The following is a 17,735-nucleotide window of genomic DNA, read 5'->3' as shown; positions in this document are numbered from 1 at the left end:
TTCCGTCTGGCACAAACGCCCCAGGCCGGCTCTGGAACCTCACTGGCCTGAGGGAAACTGTGCCAAGGGAGTTCCCTTCAAATTCAAAGGACTTGATCCCAAATCAAACAGAAATCAAAATACCAGAAACCAGTAACAGGAATGCTTTATACTTTCGATAAATACTTGATACTATTTTAGCAGCCACAGAGCCCCCACCCCCACCAGGCACAAGATGCTTGTGGGGGTGTCTAGACAACAGTGACTTGAAGCACGTGCAGAGTGCCTTTCCCACCCACCCCTCCATCACATGTATTTTTGTATTCTGATACACACAGCTCAGATCAGCCGTGAAGTTTACACGCATTTACTTTTCTGCAAGGAGGCCTTTAAAGCAGCCTTCCCCAACCCCGGTGCCCCATAGATATGGTTGGACTATGGCTCCCATCATCCCCAACTATTGGCCAAGCTGGCTGGGGCTGTAGTCCAAAACACTTGGAGGGCACTGTGTTGGGGAAGGCTGTTTTAAAGCAGGGATGGGGTCGGACCTCGAGGTTGTTGGACTTCCAACTCCCATCAGCCCCAGCCAGCATGGCCAATGGTCAAGAGATGTTGGGAGTTAAGAGTCCAACAACATATGGCTTAAAGTATAAATGAGTGCCCCCCTCCTCCCCACACAAAGCAGAGCATAAGTAAGCCTCCTCCCCCCATAAAACCCTGTTAACTGTTGCTGTGGAGTGCCCCTGACAAGCGAAACCACAGTGTGCACCTTCCAAAATAGGAGACACAAGAATATAGGACGCTCAGAGCTTGGAAAAGTTACTTTTTTGAACTACAACTCCCATCAGCCTCAGCCAGCATGGCCACTGGATTGAGCTGGTAGGAGTTGTAGTTCAAAAAAGTAACTTTTCCAAGCTCGCTACCTTATTCCGAACATTGGTCCAGGCAGCTCAGTATTGTCGACACAGACTGGCAGCAGCTCTCCAGGATTTCAGACAGGCGTCTCTCCCAGCCCTGCCTGGAGATGCCATCAGGGATTGAACCTGGGACCTTCTGGACGCAAGGCAGATGCTCTGCAATGGAGTTATGGTTCTTCCCCTACAAATAAAGATTCTTGTCCCTCATTGTGCTAAAAGGAAGAGCTGGTTTAAATAGGAACAGAAGAAGCTGCCTTACCTCAAGACCGCTGGGTCCATCTAGCTTCAGAGGAGGGCAACGAGGATGACCAGGGGACTGGAAACAAAGCCCTATGAGGAGAGACTGAAAGAACTGGGCATGTTTAGCCTGGAGAAGACTGAGGGGAGATAGGATAGCACTCTTCAAGTCCTTGAAAGGTTGTCACACAGAGGAGGGCAGGGATCTCTTCTTGATCGTCCCAGAGTGCAGGACACGGAATAATGGGCTCAAGTTGCAGGAAGCCAGATTTTGACTGGACATCAGGAAAAACATCTGAACTGCTAGAGCCATACAACAATGGAACCAATGACCTAGAGAAGTAGTGGGCTCTCCGACACTGGAGGCCTTCAAGAGACAGCTGGACAGCCATCTGTCAGGAATGCTTTGATTTGGATTCCAGCATTGACCAGGAGGTTGGACTTGATGGCCTTGTAGGTCCCTTCCAACTCTACTATTCTATGATTCTAGCTCAGGATTGACGGTAACGAGTGCAGGGATCCTTTGGCCCTCCAGATGTTGCTGAACTACAACTCCCATCATCCCTGACCGCTGGCCATGCTTGCTGGGGCTGATACTGACTGACAGCATCTCTCCAGGACTTCAGGCAGGAGTCTTTCCCAGCCCAGTTTGGAGATGCTGTCGATTGAACCGGGGACGTTTTGCATGCAAGGCAGATGCTCCACCACTGAGCGATGGCCCTTCCCCACGAAGACTTCCTCAACAGGCTTAAACCCCGGCGCCTCTCAGTTCAGCAATTAAAACACACATGACGTTGCTTTGCCTCTTGAAAGAATTCAGCAACTGGGGGAAATCGCTGGATTAGTCAACGGTTGGATGGATGGCAGGGGCAGATGTGCCAAGTCCAAATCAGGGCCTTGAATTCCATCCAGATTTAGAGAGGGCCAACAACTCTTCCTGTCAGTGCAAGCCTTTTGGTGTCCGAATTCCTTAAGCCCCCTTTTCCACCTCTACTTCTTCTCCAGCTCTATGAATTCCAATGTATTTTATAGTAGCACTAACGATAGGAATGCAAAGGCCGTTGCTTTTCCTGCATACATGAAATAGGCTATACCCTCCTCCCCACAAAAAGCAGGGCTATTTATGTGTTATTTTGTTTGGAAAGGTGGGCACTTTCTGAACTAGCCAGCGGTGGCTGCTCTGTGTGTAATGCACACCAATTCAAAGAAGATGCATGCACACATACACAAAGAGATGCGCACACCATCTTTGTGCATCTCTTTCGTTATGCGTGCAAGCATGTGTGCATAGGCAAGAGGGACATTTTATTATTTTCATTATGGATGTTTATATTTGAATGTTTGTGTAACCTTTTCTAATACTTTGCAAACCGCATAGAAGCCTATTTTGACATTAAGCGGTATTTTATTATCATAACAATAATAAACGCATAAAATACGTTACCTAGAGACAACCCCTGGATTATCACCACTTGTAGATTCAAGAGGGCGTCACAAAGTTGACAATGATGGCACGTGGAAAGTTACTGCATCACTGATGAGGATTCCAGTTTAGCTCAGCCTTTTCCTTTTTTTTTTTACAATAATTTTTATTCAAATTTTCATAAAACATACAAAACAAAATCATAAAACATTCAAAGACAAAAAACAAAACAAAAATGATTAAACAAAAAAAATAAAATGTTGACTTCCCATTTGTCGCAGATCAAATCAGTTATAGGTCTACAATATATAACAATCCTGTCTCTTAAATTATATTATAAAATCACTTTCCTCCAGTAGTTATCTTAATTAATCATCAAATCTCATAAACATTACTTTATTCTTTCCACAAAAAGTCAAAGAGAGGTTTCAATTCTTTAAGAAATATATCTATCAATTTTTCTCCAAATAAACATGTCGATTAATCCATCTCGTTAATAATAATAATAATCTTATTGTCATAACCATAGTCCAAATAAACATATCGATTAATCCATCTCATCAAAATCTGTTAGGTCCAATAATTTCAATAGCCATTATTCCATTATCCCTATTAATTCCATCTTCCATCTTCAATAGTCCTGTTAAGTCCAGTAATTTCAGTGTCCAATCTTCCATTATCAGTATTCCATAATAATCTTGCTGTCATAGCCATAGTCATATAATAAGAGTCTGATGGGAATTTCCTCTATCCCAAATATTTTCTTGCCATCAATTCTGAATAAGTTGCTGAAATATTGTTGTAAAGTCATATCTCTGTTCTTCTTTTTTACAAAATGCACTGGCTCATCTCTTGAGAGTTTTTCCATGGTCACATGGCTGCAGTTAATTCCATAGATTTTCTCTATATCAAGCTCCATCACATCATTCCAGTCCACAAGATTATCCAAGCCATTGATAACTTTATCTTTAATATCTTCATTAATTTCTTCAGAGATAACGTTAAATTCCAAACAGTAGATTTTATTTCTAATATCCATAAACTCCAGATCTTTTTCCAATTCCACATTTGTTCCAATCTCCAGGGCTTGTATCTTCCCTTTATTTTTTCTTTTCTCATCTCTGATCTCATTCTCCTCTCTCACAGGATCCCCTATTTCTTTAAGCTCCTGCGTCATTTTGCTCAGTTCAATTTTCAGCTCCTTACTGCCCTGTCGCAGGGTTTGTTTCGTTATCTCAATCTCATCCATTATTTTCTGAAACATAATTACTTCCAGATTCTCAGCCACTTTCTTGATTGCCATTTTTAAAACCACGAAAACAAAACAAAACAAAAATAAAGAAGAACCACTTCTTATTTCAGCAACAATTGGGTTAATATTCCAGGCTTGATGACATCACAGTATAAACAGAGCAGCCTGCCTTATCTCTCTATGTTCAAGAATACAAAACAAATTTAGTTCCCAGCATCAAAACAGTTAGTGGCGTCGTGAAGAAGCAGATTCGTCAAAATAAAATAGACTAAAAAGAGAATAGTCCCAGACAATATAATGTTCCTCGGAATAGAAATCCCTCTTCTGTTTATATCTTTAGAATGCACTTCCAGGACAGCTTTTTGCAATAGAAACAGAGATAAGCTGTTAATTTCGTGAATAACAGAGAAGAGTTATAGCTCACCCAGAAGTTCTTTAAAGCTGATTCATTTGACAAATCTCTTTTTGCTGCAACAATTTAAACCAAGTAAAAAAAATAATAGAAAGAAGGGTGCTTGCCTGTTAGTCCGTTTTCTCTTTGAAGAAAAGATAAACGTATCGCATTAATCAGATAGAGCTTGTTCGGAAGTCCATCCGGCATTGCTGGCTGGACCTTTTCTCATAAATTAATGAAATCCAGTCCTCCCAACAAAAACAGGCTTTTGAGGTTGATCTCTACGTTTCTCCCTGCCCGGGAGAAATTTCATCAGTCAAAAAAAAAATGTTTTGTGTCAATGGAAAAACCTTCAAGAGATGTACTAGTGTATCATGTGGAAAAGAGGAACAGAGATGCGGCTTTGCAACAATACTTCAGTGATACGTTTGGATTTGATGGCAAGAAAATATCTGTGATGGAGGAAATTCCTATCAGACTTTTATTATATGACTATGACAGCAAGATTTTTGGGTGCGTAAAGATGGAAGATGTAAGATGGACCCAATATGGATAATGACAGAAGAGCGATTTAAAATTACTGGACTTAGTAGATTTGATGAGTTGGATTAATTGGCATGTTTATTTAGAAAAAAAAATTGATTGACATATATCTCAAGGATTGGAAACTTCTCTTTGACTTTTTGTGGAAGATTAAAATGGTATGATGTTAATGAGATTTGAAACCAACTAAGATAACCGTTGGAGGAAGGTGATTTTATAATCTATTAAGAGATAGGTTTGTTATATATTATAGATTTATAGCTGAACTATGACAAATCGGAAGTCAATATTCTTTCTTTTTTATATATATATATATTTTTCTTTTTGTATTGTACTAGTTATTGATTTGTGTTGTTTTCTTTTTGTATTGTTTTGGTTTTGAAAATTGGAATAAAAATTAATTGAAAAAAAAATGTTCTGACTGATTTATATCTGAATAAGCTTCTTTTGAGGCGGGAGCCCGTCTCAAAAGCAGGCACAAGCGAAGTCACCCTTCCCGGAAGTCCAGCTCCGCCTTTTCCCTATGTGAACATGCTAGCCTTGCCATATGCAAAAAAATCTGATGTGTGTATGTAAGCATTGAAAGAAGCCACTCCCCACATCCGTTCAGAGGTTGTACGGTCCCATGAGGCCTATACCACATATTTCCCCCGCCTACCTCCTTGAGCCAAGGACTCCTTGAACCTGCTGAACAAACTAGACTAGATGGTCCTTGGGTCTGATCTTGCAGGACTCTTCTTAAAATCAACAGATCTGTCCTGTTTTCTTTCTCTTTTTATGCTTTTTGTGTGACCGGATTCCATACGTTCCTGCATCGTTTGCGTAGACACGTATACACACAGGTAGGGATGGTGTAGAATATTTGCGAAATCAGATTTGGTATTGGATGCTGGGATGATCTGCAAGTTTGTCTCGTCATTGAACAGGCTCCCACTCTTCGCATACGTTCTCAGCTGTTAGCAAAGCGGTATTTTTTTTAAAAAAATCTGTGGCGGGAATTATGAAATTATTTATGTAATTATTTTTGCAATCTGCTGCTGCTGTATACATTATATAAACATACAGCAACGTAAGGAATAACAGAACTACGGCCATGCTACCCTGAACACGCCTGATCTCAGAAGCTAAGCAGGGTCAGGCCTGGTTAGTACTTGGGTGGGAGACCGCCCGGGAATACCGGCTGCCGTAGGCTTAGAGGAAGGCAATGGTGAACCACCTCTGAATACCTCTTACCATGAAAACCCTATGAATACATCCAAAACGATTCATAGGGTCGCCATAAGTCGTAATCGACTTGAAGGCATATAACAACAAAAAAGGAACAGGAAATTATACACTTTTTCAGAAAAAATAACAAAAAAGGGGGAGCCAGGGATTGTGATAACTAGTGGAACTCAGTTTATGGCAAATAGGAACTGGCAGCCCATTCGATGAATTGAAAAACAAAGAGAATAAGATAACGAACCCTATCCCTACACACAGGTCCTCCCAGGTGCAGAAAGGTGGCTGGGGCCTGCTCCCCTCTTCCTTGGCCCCTCCTCCCTGCTGCAAGCAGGAGCCGTGGCTCAGGCCCGTGCACACAAAATTAAATCAGCATTTCACACATAGTTCACGTTGCAAGCCGTGGTCTTGCTAATCCTCCGTGCGCGTCATTCTTAGCTACCTCCAAAGGTTCATTCCCCTTCCTCCCCCCCATTTGCTGAAGAAAACAGGCTCCACGGGGGGACAGAGTGGGGGAGGCACCATCCATCCAGCCCATGTTTCACAGATTCCAGTTTCTTCCACGGGGGGGGGGTGAAGAGTTGGAGGGATTGTGCCATCTTTCTGCTTTTCCAGGTGTCCCCTTTTATTTTGGCCCTGGTGCAAAGTGTTTACTTAAATTAATGATGTCATTAAGCCCCAAACTGAGGATGCTGCCCATGGCATCTCTGCATGATCTACTGGTCTGGGCCTTCTGCCGATCAACCACTGCCTGGGGTGTGGGCAAGAAATTCTGCCATGCCTTTATGATTGGATGTGTGATTGGATGACTTCCATTGTGGAACAACAGAATTCCTAGCCTTCAGAAGAAGCTGCCTGTTTCATCTCTGCCTGAGTCACGGGCACCAATCATGCTCAGAACAGGGACCATGCAGAAAAAGAGGGGAGCGGGTGAGCTACTCTGAGGCTGCATTTTCGGTAAAGTAATATCTCAGTTAACAAATCCTCCAGGAGGGAAGCTCCTTTTAACAAAGGCTTTTTAAAAGGTGAATCTGACCCGCCTGTGTCTTTGCTTAGCCAGGGATGGACTGACAAGCCTGTGCCTTTGCTTTAAGGTGAAACTGACCAGCCTGTGTCTTTGCTTTGCTATCAATAAACTAATATGTCTGTGCCTTTGCTTGCTAGGGTGAGACAGACAAGCCTGTGTGTTTGCTTTGCATTAGAAGAGATCTTTCCCAGGGCTGTGGAGGGAAGGATCCAGTACGATTCAGAGGAGGAGGGGAGTGGGTGGGTGCCAGGTAGGCACCCTTTAAAGCCCCTATTGAAGCTGCCCCCACCATCTGCGAGCGGATGTAGGAACCTATCCCTATTTATCCCTATTCTTCCCATGTTTTTCCTACCTCTGGTACCAAAGTTTCTGTTAAAGAAGTAACGTCCAGGCACGCATCTACTTTGTTGACTGAGGTATTACTGTGTACATTTAAAGCAGTTTAAACATCATGAATCCTGGAAACCGTACTTTGTTAAGGGTGCTGAGAGTTGTTAGGAGAGCCCATTATTCCCCTCAAAGAGCTCAGAGTGCTTTTAACAGTCAATTTCCCAGGGAACTCTGGGAATTGTAGCTCCGTGAGGGGAAGGGAGGGCGCCTACTAACAACTCTCAGTACCCTTTACAGACTACAGTTCCCAGAATTCCTAGGGGGCGGGGAAAGCTGTGACTGTTTAAAGACATATAAGAACGTTTTAAATGTGTAACTCAGACGGGCGTGCATTTAATTCTTGCTCTTACCAGCTTTTAAAACCTCTCATGTTTGAGGAGCACCACTTCAGACAGCACATGGAAGCAAGGTGAGAGGAATTAGAGGAGCGTGGGGTTTGGCTGCCTGGGGGCTAGGGATGGAAAGGTATGTCAGTTTCAGTTCTCTACATTTCTCGTTTTTTCAATGTTAAATTCAGTTCTTGACATTTCTGCAGCAATCTGCAAAAAAAATTTTTTTTAAATCCTCATGAAAATTCTCCACCATTTCAGTGCAAATTTCTCCAAATAAACACATTTTTGTGGGCAGTTTTGAAAAAGGTACACATTTTTTGCAAGCCATTTCTCATCACATCATGCCTTTTTGCCTGTTATTTTCACTCATATATTCATATTTAGGCACACTTTCCCCTAATACATACATTATTTGTAAATGTTGTTTAGTTGGCAAACTGAATAAATGCGAATTTTAAAGGATGGCTGTGTTTCAGTTCTCATATTGTTTTGGAAAGTGCGAATTTGATAAATTGTGCTTGAAATGCGAACTGAATCAAAACTCTCACCCATCCCTACTGGGGTCCAGGACAACAAGATCCTGGCCGCTAACCCTCTCCATCGGTTTGTATGTGTGGCCCACATCAAGGCTGCCGCTTCCCTTGCTCCAGGACAGCCTGCTATACTGAGCTGGAGGGCAAGGGAAAGCTGCCCCCAGCACATGAGCCGGGAGGTGACATGGGTCCAGCTGTGCTAGTTGATGGAACCTGGAACCCCACTGGGCCTGAGGAACAGAGCTGGCCAGGTCCGGCAGTTGAAACACTCTGTAGGTGGCATTCAGAGCTAGTCCTGCTCAGAGTAGACCCACTGAAGTTATTGGACATGAGCCACTTAGGCCCATTAATTGCAATGGGTCTACTCTGAACAGGAGTTAGTTGAAGACAACCCTGTGTGTTCATTCCTCTAGGAGTCCGTGAGGGAGGATACTCTAGACCAGCCTTTCCCAACCTTTGGGTCCCCAGATGTGGCCGGACTACAACTCCCATCAGCCCTAGACAGCATGGCCAATGGCCAGGAATTATGGGAACTGTAGTCCAGCAACATCTGGGGACCCAAAGGTTGGGAAAGGCTACAATAAGGCATAGGGAACATTTGGCCCTCCGGATGTTGCTGATCTACAACTCCCATCAGCCCCAGCAAGCATGGCCAATGGCCAGGATGGTGGGAATGGTACTTCAGCTACATCTGGAGGGCCAAAGGTGCCCCACACCTGCCCTAGACTGAGAACCAGGGGGAAGAAAGCCATTGCCAATCTCAGCACCTAGGCCCTGCCTTCAACCCAACTCCGAGGCAGAGAAACATAGGAAGCCGTCTTCTACCGAGTCAGACCATTGGGTCCATCTAGCTCAGTACTGTCCACCCTGACTGGCAGCAGCCCTCCCGGGATTTCTTGCAGGCAGTCTGTCTCCCGGCCCTACCCAGAGATGCCATTGGGGATTGAACCTGGGGCCTTCTGCGTGCAAAGCAGATGCACTAACCGCTGAGCTCATTATTGTCTATATGAAGTGGCAGCAGCTCTCCATGGGTTTGGGCAGGGAGCCTTTTCCCCAGCCCTACCTGGAGATCCCGTGGATTGAACCTGGAAGCCGGAGAGGAGGGAGGAGTGTTTCTGTGACAACCGAGGTGGGTCAAGGAAAGCAACGCCAGAGGCCCTGTTTGCACTGCAGCAGGGAGATTTTTCTATTGGAAAGAAAGGTCAGTGGGGGAAGCGGCAGTGACGGTGGCGGCTCAGCCCACAGAGATGTTCCTCTTCCTCTCCTTAGCAGCCAGCAACGGGCGAAGGCAGGAATCTGGGCATGAGGATTTCGGCTACAGCTCAGTGTGCGTTCTTTTGTTTTATTTGGCGGTGGAGGTGGGGGGAGGCTGGTCCTTCCCAGAGTCCAAGGCTCCTCTGGGAAGCTCTCGAGAGAGGAGCTGGTGCCGCCGGGCGAATTCGGCATGCTTCTGCTGCAGCAGCTCCTGCTGCCTCTGGAGGCCGAGGGACCTGCGAGAGGAGGAAAGCAGAAACGCCGCAGGTGAAAACCTCCCAGGCCTCCAGGCAGGCAAGCTCAGGCGCTGCACGCTGGTGTCTTAGGGCGAGTGGGGCATTGCCCCGCCACGCACGGTCTACCCTCAGCCGGCACCTACCTGCCTGACCTCCTTACTTACAACCAGTTTCGGGGGGCGGCCCCAGCTGTCAGCGTTCTCCTCCTCCTCCTCAGTCTCACTTCTGCACTTTGTAGATCTCAGCAGGGAGGAGGAGGAGGAGGAGGATGGGGACAAACAAAATAATGAGTTGGCTCTGCCTCTCATTGGGTCTGAGTCCACCTCTGGTTGGGCTCCCTGACTTCTGCCCGGCCAGTCCCAATGGGCACCAGCTGCCACTGTTCTCACGATTTTAGAGTGCTAAAATGGGTGGGGAACCTTTTTCAGCCCAAGGGCCACATTCCGTTGTGAGGAACGTTCGGGTGCCACATGCCAGTGAGGGGCGGGGCCAGAGGCAAAAAGACAGAGGGTGGGGCAACAGATGTAATTCTTATAGGACGGTCCACTGCAGCCATTTAAAAACCAGAGGGTTCTATGCACACACATCTCCATTCTACACCCCGGCGAGCAAGAGGCACCCCCACTGCTGCTTTATTTGTATGCTGCCTTTCCCCAAAAAAATTATGCTCAAAGCGGCTTGCAACAATGAGAACCACAATACATTGCAAAATCAACATTGTCACAGCTCAAGGGGGCATTCCAGCCAGGCAAAAGCACATGAGCCCATTTCCACCAAGGAATCCTGGGAACTGTGGTTTCTCCCTACAAATTCCAAGCACCTTTAACACACTACAGTTCCCATGATTCTTTGGCAAAAGTCATAGCCAGCAAGGTTTCGACTGTTGCGGGTGGCAATTGCACAAGAAAATATCTGAAACCACAGAAAGGAAGGTTCCCAGTGGACAGGAGTTAAGAGTTCAACGTCACCCACACCTTCTTCTTCCTCCTCATAACTGAAATGGAAATGGACTGCCTTCAAGTCGATCCCGACTTATGGCGACCCTGAATAGGGTGTTCATGGTAAGCGGTATGCAGAGGGGGTTTACCATTGCCTCCCCTTGAGGCTAGTCCTCCCCAGCTGGGGAGGGCCTGCTAAGCTTGCCACAGATGCACAAGCCAGCCCCTTCCTTGTCCGCAACTGCCAGCTGGGGGGCAACTGGGCTCCTTGGGACTATGCAGCTTGCCCACGGCTGCACAGGTGGCAGGGCACGTAACCCCTGAGCCACTCCCTGTGGGGTGATCTTTAGCTGGCCCTTGATACCCAGGAGACACGAGCAGGGATTTGAACTCACAGACTCTGGACTCCCAGCCAGGCTCTCCTCCCCACTGTGCTATACCAGCTGTATCCTCCTCATAATTAGCAAAACTTAAAAATAAATTATGGAAATGAAGGAAATTACATTCACGTTGTAGAAAGAACATAGCACACACGGAGGAGTCATCTGCATAGGGTGGAAAATGAGATCCATACCTGGCCCGCTCCTTGTTTTCATTATATATCTGGGTTATGGCCCGATCTTTCTCGTCCATAAAGCTGTTGTGAAGGTCCTCCAGCTTCCTGCAAAAAAAAAAAGAGAGAGAGAGAGAGAGAAAGGGTGTGTAGGTAGGGGGCAGAGTTGGGAAAGAAGCCTGTGTGTAATGGAAACCCAGCCCATGAAGGAATTCAGAACACAAGGAGTTCATCTCGTTCTTTTCCACACCTACAGGTATGTCTCCAATCCCTTCCACTCCTATTGGAAAAAAGACACAGGGCAGAGGAGACAATAAGGTTATGTACACACCATACATGGAAAGCACATGACTCCCTCCCAAATAATCCTGGGAACTGTAGTTTAGGGATGGGGGAGAAATACGATCCAGTTCACATGTATAGCCGAATCTATCCAATTCGCACTTTCTGAAACAGTATGAGAACCGAAACTCAGCCATTGTTCAAAATTTGCACTTAAATGAATTTTGTCCTCCAACCAAAGAACGCTTAAAAATGCATATGTGAGAGGGAAGAGTGCATAAAAATGCATTTATGAAAATAACATGCAAAGATGCATCATATTAGGAGAAATTTGCACGTTATTGAAATCTGCATCCAAAAATGGGTTTTAAGAAAAGAAATTCGCACTAAAAGGCTGGAGAATTTTCATGAGGGTTTTTTTTAAAAAAAACAACTTTGCAAATTGCTGCAGAAATGTGGAGAACTGAATTTAAGACCGGAAAAATGACAAATTGAGAGAAGTGAAATTGACAGAACTTTCCATCCCTGCTGTAGTTTGTGAACTGTAGCTCTCTGAGGGGCACGGTACAGTCCCCAAGACTCTTGGGGAGGGAAGCCATGTGCTTTAAATGTATGGTGCATATTCTGCCCCAATCCGTCTGCTTCCCTACTCCTCGGAAACAGAAAACGCGGTCTTACACCACCTCTCGCATCTCCCTGCTCCCCAGGGAAGGCCTCTCTTCATTTAAAAATTAAAAAGCTGTTATCTCTCTCTCTCTCTCACACACACACACACACACACACACACACTTCCTCCTCACTGCATCAGATTCCCACAACTGTCTTGCACTTAGAGAATACAAACTGAAAATGTTAAAACTCTGACAGAGTATAGCTTCTCTGCTAAAGGTCCACACCTTGGTGGCAGAACACCTGCTTGGCGTGTAGAAGGTCCTGGGTCCAATCCCCAGCACCTCCAGTTAAAAGGGGCAGATAGCACAGGGGTGGGAAGCCTTTTATCCTGGTCTGTCGGGAGTCTCATCCCCTCAGGGATAATCTGTCAGGGGCTGCCTGTTGGCACTGGAGCTAGGGGTGGGTGGAGCCAAAGCAAAAAAAATGGGCAGGTCCCGAGCAAAACGTGGGTAGGGCTCCCCCCTTTCCCCCCCTCTCCTTTTCTGCCAGCCCTTCTTATTCCCCCCCCCATCAACCTCACAAAATTAGGTAGGCGGGTGATGGCCCTAAACAGCACCAGGCATTGGGCAAGAAGGGGTGAGTGAGTGAGAGGAGAGAGAGAGATGGTAACAAGTGAGAGGGAAAGACCTCAGCTTGAGCCCCTAGAGAGCTGCTGCCAGTCAGAGCAGGCTTCAGCCTTCCCAGACCCACCTTTAGCATTTGGGGACCCACTTATTCTTTTTAAACTGTATGTTGCAGTCTCCTTTAGGGACCCCTCCAGACGTCCTTTCCATCGCAAATTCATAATGATTTGTGCTAAAGGGGCAGTCACACACAATCCCACTTTCAATACAGTTCATGCCTTCCAAAGTTCTGGGGCATTTCCAATCTGTGCATATCCTATAACTTTCTGCTGAAACCCCATTACACTTTATACTGCAAATGTTCTGGTTTATTTTTGTCCCGCTTTCGTTGCGCTATAGCAATAACGTGGTAGAGCTAAAGCATTGCCGAACAAACTAAAGCAGAATAAATCTACCACTAATGTGCTACGGCTGGGTCAAGAACACCCACAATAAAACCCAAGTCTGGAGGGCCCCTTGGTCAAGCAGCAATCCAGATGTGGGTCCCTGGCCCATCAGCTAAATGATAGAATAGAATCATAGGTGGAATCATAGGTAGAATAGTGGTAGGCAACTTGTGCCCACTTGACACTAGGTGGACATTATTATTATTGTTGTTGTTGTTACTATTATTATTATTACATTTATATCCCGCCTTTCCCCTAATGAGCTCAAAGTAGCACACGCTTCTCCCCCTCACTCATTTTATCCTGACAACAACCCTGCAAGGTGGGTTAGGCTGAGAGACAGTGACTGGCCCAATGTCACCCAGTGAGTTTCATGACTGAGTGGGCAACTGAACCCTGGTCTCCTTGATAAAGATGCGAAGGCCTGGTAAAAAAACCAGAAAAATCAGAAATAATTAGGAAAAGATGGATCATCCCTTTCCCCCCTGAATTTTTCCATTTTCCCCCACAAGACCTTTGCATCTCTGTTTCTAGGTCCTAGTGCCACTCTAACCACAACATCACCACTGGCTCTAGTATAATCCCCTGTACGATTGCGCCCTATATTCCAGTGCTTCTGACCTGTACTGCCACCATTAAAATCTTATGCAGGTATTCTGTACCTGGGACAAGCTTGCTCCTGGGTAAGGGCAGAAACAGATGAGTCAGTTCTGCAGGGGCCCTTCCAAACCCAACAGAGGTGCATCTGTGGACTGACGCGGGAGCAACCCTGTGCACATGCCAAGGGATCAGACAATATTGTCTCAACCCCATTTGCACCCAGGTAAGGCTGGCTCTGAATATACACAAGAAACTAAAGAAGAGCCTGGCTTGTGGATCAGGCCAGCGGCCCATCTAGTCCACCATCCTGTCCTCACAGTGGCCAACCAGATGCCCCAATGGGAAGCCCCCAAGCAGAAAAGGAGGAAGCTGCCTTATACTGAACAAATACCATTGGTCTATCTAGGTCACTACCATCTACACTGCTTGGCAGCAGCACTGCAAGATTTCAGGCAGGGTTCGCTCCCAGGCCTATCTGGAGACGCCAGGGTTTGAACCAGGGACCTTCTGCATGCAAACAAGATACTCTTAAGCAACGTCCCGCATATTCCTATGTTCCATTTGCACAAAAATGGGGCTGGGGCTGCATGCTACCTTCCGCCTCCCATTTGGTCAACCACCTTCTCCTCTCCCTGAATGCCCAAGAACATTATATTCAAAGCATGTCGAAGAAAAGGCTATTGGTTTTCCACCACCTCCTCCCCTCCCAAGAAAAGGCAGGCCTGTGGCACAAAAGATGGCATTCCAGTCTCATCTGATAAATACGAGCCCTATCGGTGCACAGGGGAGAGATAATTAAGGACTCAACTCCCCCTACCCCAGTTTCCATCTTCCCAAATTTCCATAACAAAGAGAATTTTTAAAAAAATGTTTTGCCCTCTTTAACCTTTTTGTGTTTTTACCCTGGGCTCTACAAAAGTGAAGGTGTGTGTGTGGGGAGAGAGAGAGAGAGAGAGAGTATTCAGCCTGTTGAGCAGGCAGGCAGCATTGTCTGTCCCAGAATCCTTTGCAAACACACTATTCTTTCTTAGCCAGCAACATAACATAAAATGAGTGTTTATGGACTGATTCATGATTAGCACACTCTCCAACCCCCAAGTCTTTATCCATGGGGAAATCGTTCTGGAAGAGGAATGAAAAAGCAGGCTGGCAACCTTCTGGGGAAAACGGCTGCTGAAAGCAGTCCCTGTGTGGCCTCTGTTGGGCATGGGGTGGGGGGAGAAATGTGCCTTAAGATTCTCCTGTTATGACAGCTGAAGGTGTCTTTGAATGCAGTTTAGTCAGAACTTCTTTGTCTACCCTGGAGGTAGCAAGTGGCAAATCTGTCAGTTTCGGATTTCTCTCTATTTCTAATTTTCCCAATCTTAAATTCAGTTCTTGTTTCTGCAGCAATTAGCGATTAAAAAAAAAAAATCCTCATGAAAACATGTCAGCATTTTAGTGTGAATTGTATGCCATTTTAACATACATACTTTTGCAAGCAATTCCCCTTAACATTATTGTATTTATTTATTTGTTGCATTTGTATACCGCCCCACAGGCGAAGCTCTCTGGGTGGTTTACAACAATTAAAAACATTAAAAACAAATATACAAATTTAAAAACAGATTTTTAAAAAGCAATTTAAAAACACATGCGCTTTTGTATGTCATTTTTCACTAAAAGATGCATTGCAATGCCCAGTTCCCTCTCAGATATGCATCTTTGTACACCTTGGTCGGTTGGAGAACTGCGTCACAAAATTCAGAGAAGTGTGAGTTTTGAAGGATGGCTGTGTTTCGGTTCGGACACTGGAGTCAAAAGTGTGAATTAGGTGGTTCCTCATGAAAATGCAAACAAAATTGAATTTCTCTCTTCCATTCCTAGCAAGTGGAGAAGCTGAGGCTCCCTAGCCTGGACAGGGTTCTTATGGGGGTACAAATCGCACCCCACTCCACTGCCGTACTATGCTAACTACTCTGCAGAGAGAGCCCGGAGGGTGACTGCAGGATGCCCTGTGAGAACAGGCTAGGGGCATTCTGACCCCTATTGCTCATCTCCCCATGCGGGCATGGGATTTGATCTAGCCATGTCCCCCCCCACCACCTTTAAGGTTCCTTTAAATGCCCCTCCCTGTTTAGACTTAAGAAGCAGGCATGTTTAATTGCATCAGGCTTGATTAAAGGCTGCTCACGATTAATCTCTCCCTGGTCATCACCTGCTAATTAGGCCATGGATTAGAACCGGCTGGCTGGCAGCTGGGATTGGCAGCAGGCTGCATTGCTCGAGGAGAAACTAACGGAGGGAGAAAGGAAGAAGGAAACAGGCCAGCACCAGCCATGCCCAACAGCCACAGAAGGGCCCGCAAAGCCACACAAACAGAGCTGCAGAAAGCCAAGGCAAGCTGGCTTGCGTCTCAAGAACCACTTGGGGTCTGCATCCCTTTCTGGGTTCAAAAGGCCACACGATCTAGGATCTGCCCTTCATGAAGTTTGTGTAAAATGTAACTCTTAAAACACCAGACTTCTGTCCACAGCCCACAACTGGGTGGCATCCCTGTCCAATGTGGGTCTCTTCTATCTATCAGGGGTATTTATTTATTACATTTATACACCACCCCATAGCTGAAGCTCTCTGGGCAGTTTACAGCCATTAAAAACATTAAAAACAAATATACAGATTTTAAAACACAAAAAACAATTTAAAAACACAATTTAATTTTTTTTGAAAACAACTTAAGAACATCATTTGAAAGACTGCTACACGATGCAGAATTAGGATTAAACCGTGTAAACAAGAGCTAATTTGGGGCAGATGTACCTCTGACATCTGCCCAACTGATATTTATTTACCATATTTGTATGGCCAGTCATCAACACATGTTCTCTGGACAGCTTACAGAAGAAAGAATAAAATTCAGTATTAAGATATAATGTAATTAAAATGCTGCAATAAAAACAGTAAAATGCAGCCTAAAACTTTGGCTTAAATAAAACAAATTAGGTAGCTCAGTTTAAAGACATGTGAAAGGCCTAATAACTAAAAGACCTTAGAGAAGGCATCTAGCTGAGTATTGCCTCTGAACTGTCTGGCAGTGTTTGTCCAGAGTTTTCGACAAGTAGTCGTTCCCAGCCTTACCTGGAGATGCCATTGGAGATTGCACCTGGGAACTTCTGCATGCAAACCACTGATCTGCAGCCCACCCTGCCTTGCAGATCCTGCACAGTAAACAGGGGAGGTGAGACTAGTTGACCTCCAAGGACCCTTCCCAACACTTTGATTCTCCAGGCTCAGGATGACATGCAGGGGAGAGGGAGAGGGAAAGGGCTGTTGTTAAGTGGCACGGCCCAAGGCTTTGCATGCAGGAGGTCCTGGGTGCAATCTTCCAGCACCCCCAGTTATAAGGGTCAAATCTCTGCTGCAATTCTTTGTCTAGTTTTCAAAGAGAAGATGGGGCACGCGCAGTGCAGAGGAGGAAGAAGGTGAGAATGCTGAGAGATGGTGCCCCGAGCAAGAGACGTTAAAAGCAAGCCTTGTATTTCAAAACACTGACTCTTAAGGACACCTGTTTGTCCATTAAGGCCTTGTCTTTAAGGAGAAGGGCTGTAGCTCAGAGGCAGGGCATCTGCTTTGTATGCAGACAGTTTCAAGTTTGATCCTTGCCATCTCCAGGTAGGGCTGGAAGAGACCCTGAAGAGCTGTTACCAATCAGTGTAGACGACACTGATCTAGACAGGCCAATGCTCAGACTGAGTATAAGGCAGCTTCCTGTGTTCTTGTTTAAAGGATCATGTAGCAGGTGATGGGGAAGAATTATTTCTCTGCCTGGAGACCCTAGAGAGCTGCTGCCTGTCAGAGTAGATGGTACTAGGCTAGATGGACAGGAGTCCAGCAGCTTCCTCTGTTCCTCCGCTAGCTCTTACAAAAGCGGTCCTCACATCGCAGGCAAAGTTTGAAAAGAAGG

The 17,735-nt window shown here is 45.6% G+C and overlaps 1 protein-coding gene and 1 pseudogene across 3 annotated transcripts in view; one reads left to right on the top strand and one right to left on the bottom strand.

Annotated features, from left to right (window-relative positions):
* Positions 1-5,013: 5,013 nt before the first annotated feature.
* DNAJC4 (DnaJ heat shock protein family (Hsp40) member C4) overlaps positions 5,014-17,735 on the bottom strand; it is a 65,204-nt gene continuing 52,482 nt past the window's right edge. For all 3 annotated transcript variants that reach the window (XM_061605664.1, XM_061605665.1, XM_061605666.1), the window contains 2 exons: positions 11,251-11,337; positions 5,014-9,738 (listed from right to left, as the gene is read on the bottom strand). In XM_061605664.1, coding sequence (XP_061461648.1) covers positions 9,591-9,738; positions 11,251-11,337 — 235 coding nt within the window. In that variant the 3' untranslated portion in view covers positions 5,014-9,590. The remainder of the gene's footprint in view (positions 9,739-11,250; positions 11,338-17,735) is intronic.
* Positions 5,829-5,937, top strand: LOC133375284 (5S ribosomal RNA; annotated as a pseudogene).

The sequence above is a fragment of the Rhineura floridana genome, chromosome 22 (genome assembly GCF_030035675.1).
Source record: "Rhineura floridana isolate rRhiFlo1 chromosome 22, rRhiFlo1.hap2, whole genome shotgun sequence".
In the NCBI taxonomy this organism is placed as follows: Eukaryota; Metazoa; Chordata; class Lepidosauria; order Squamata; family Rhineuridae; genus Rhineura; species Rhineura floridana.
Note: the sequence above shows the minus strand (reverse complement) of the source record. Positions and strands in the feature narration are given on the sequence as shown.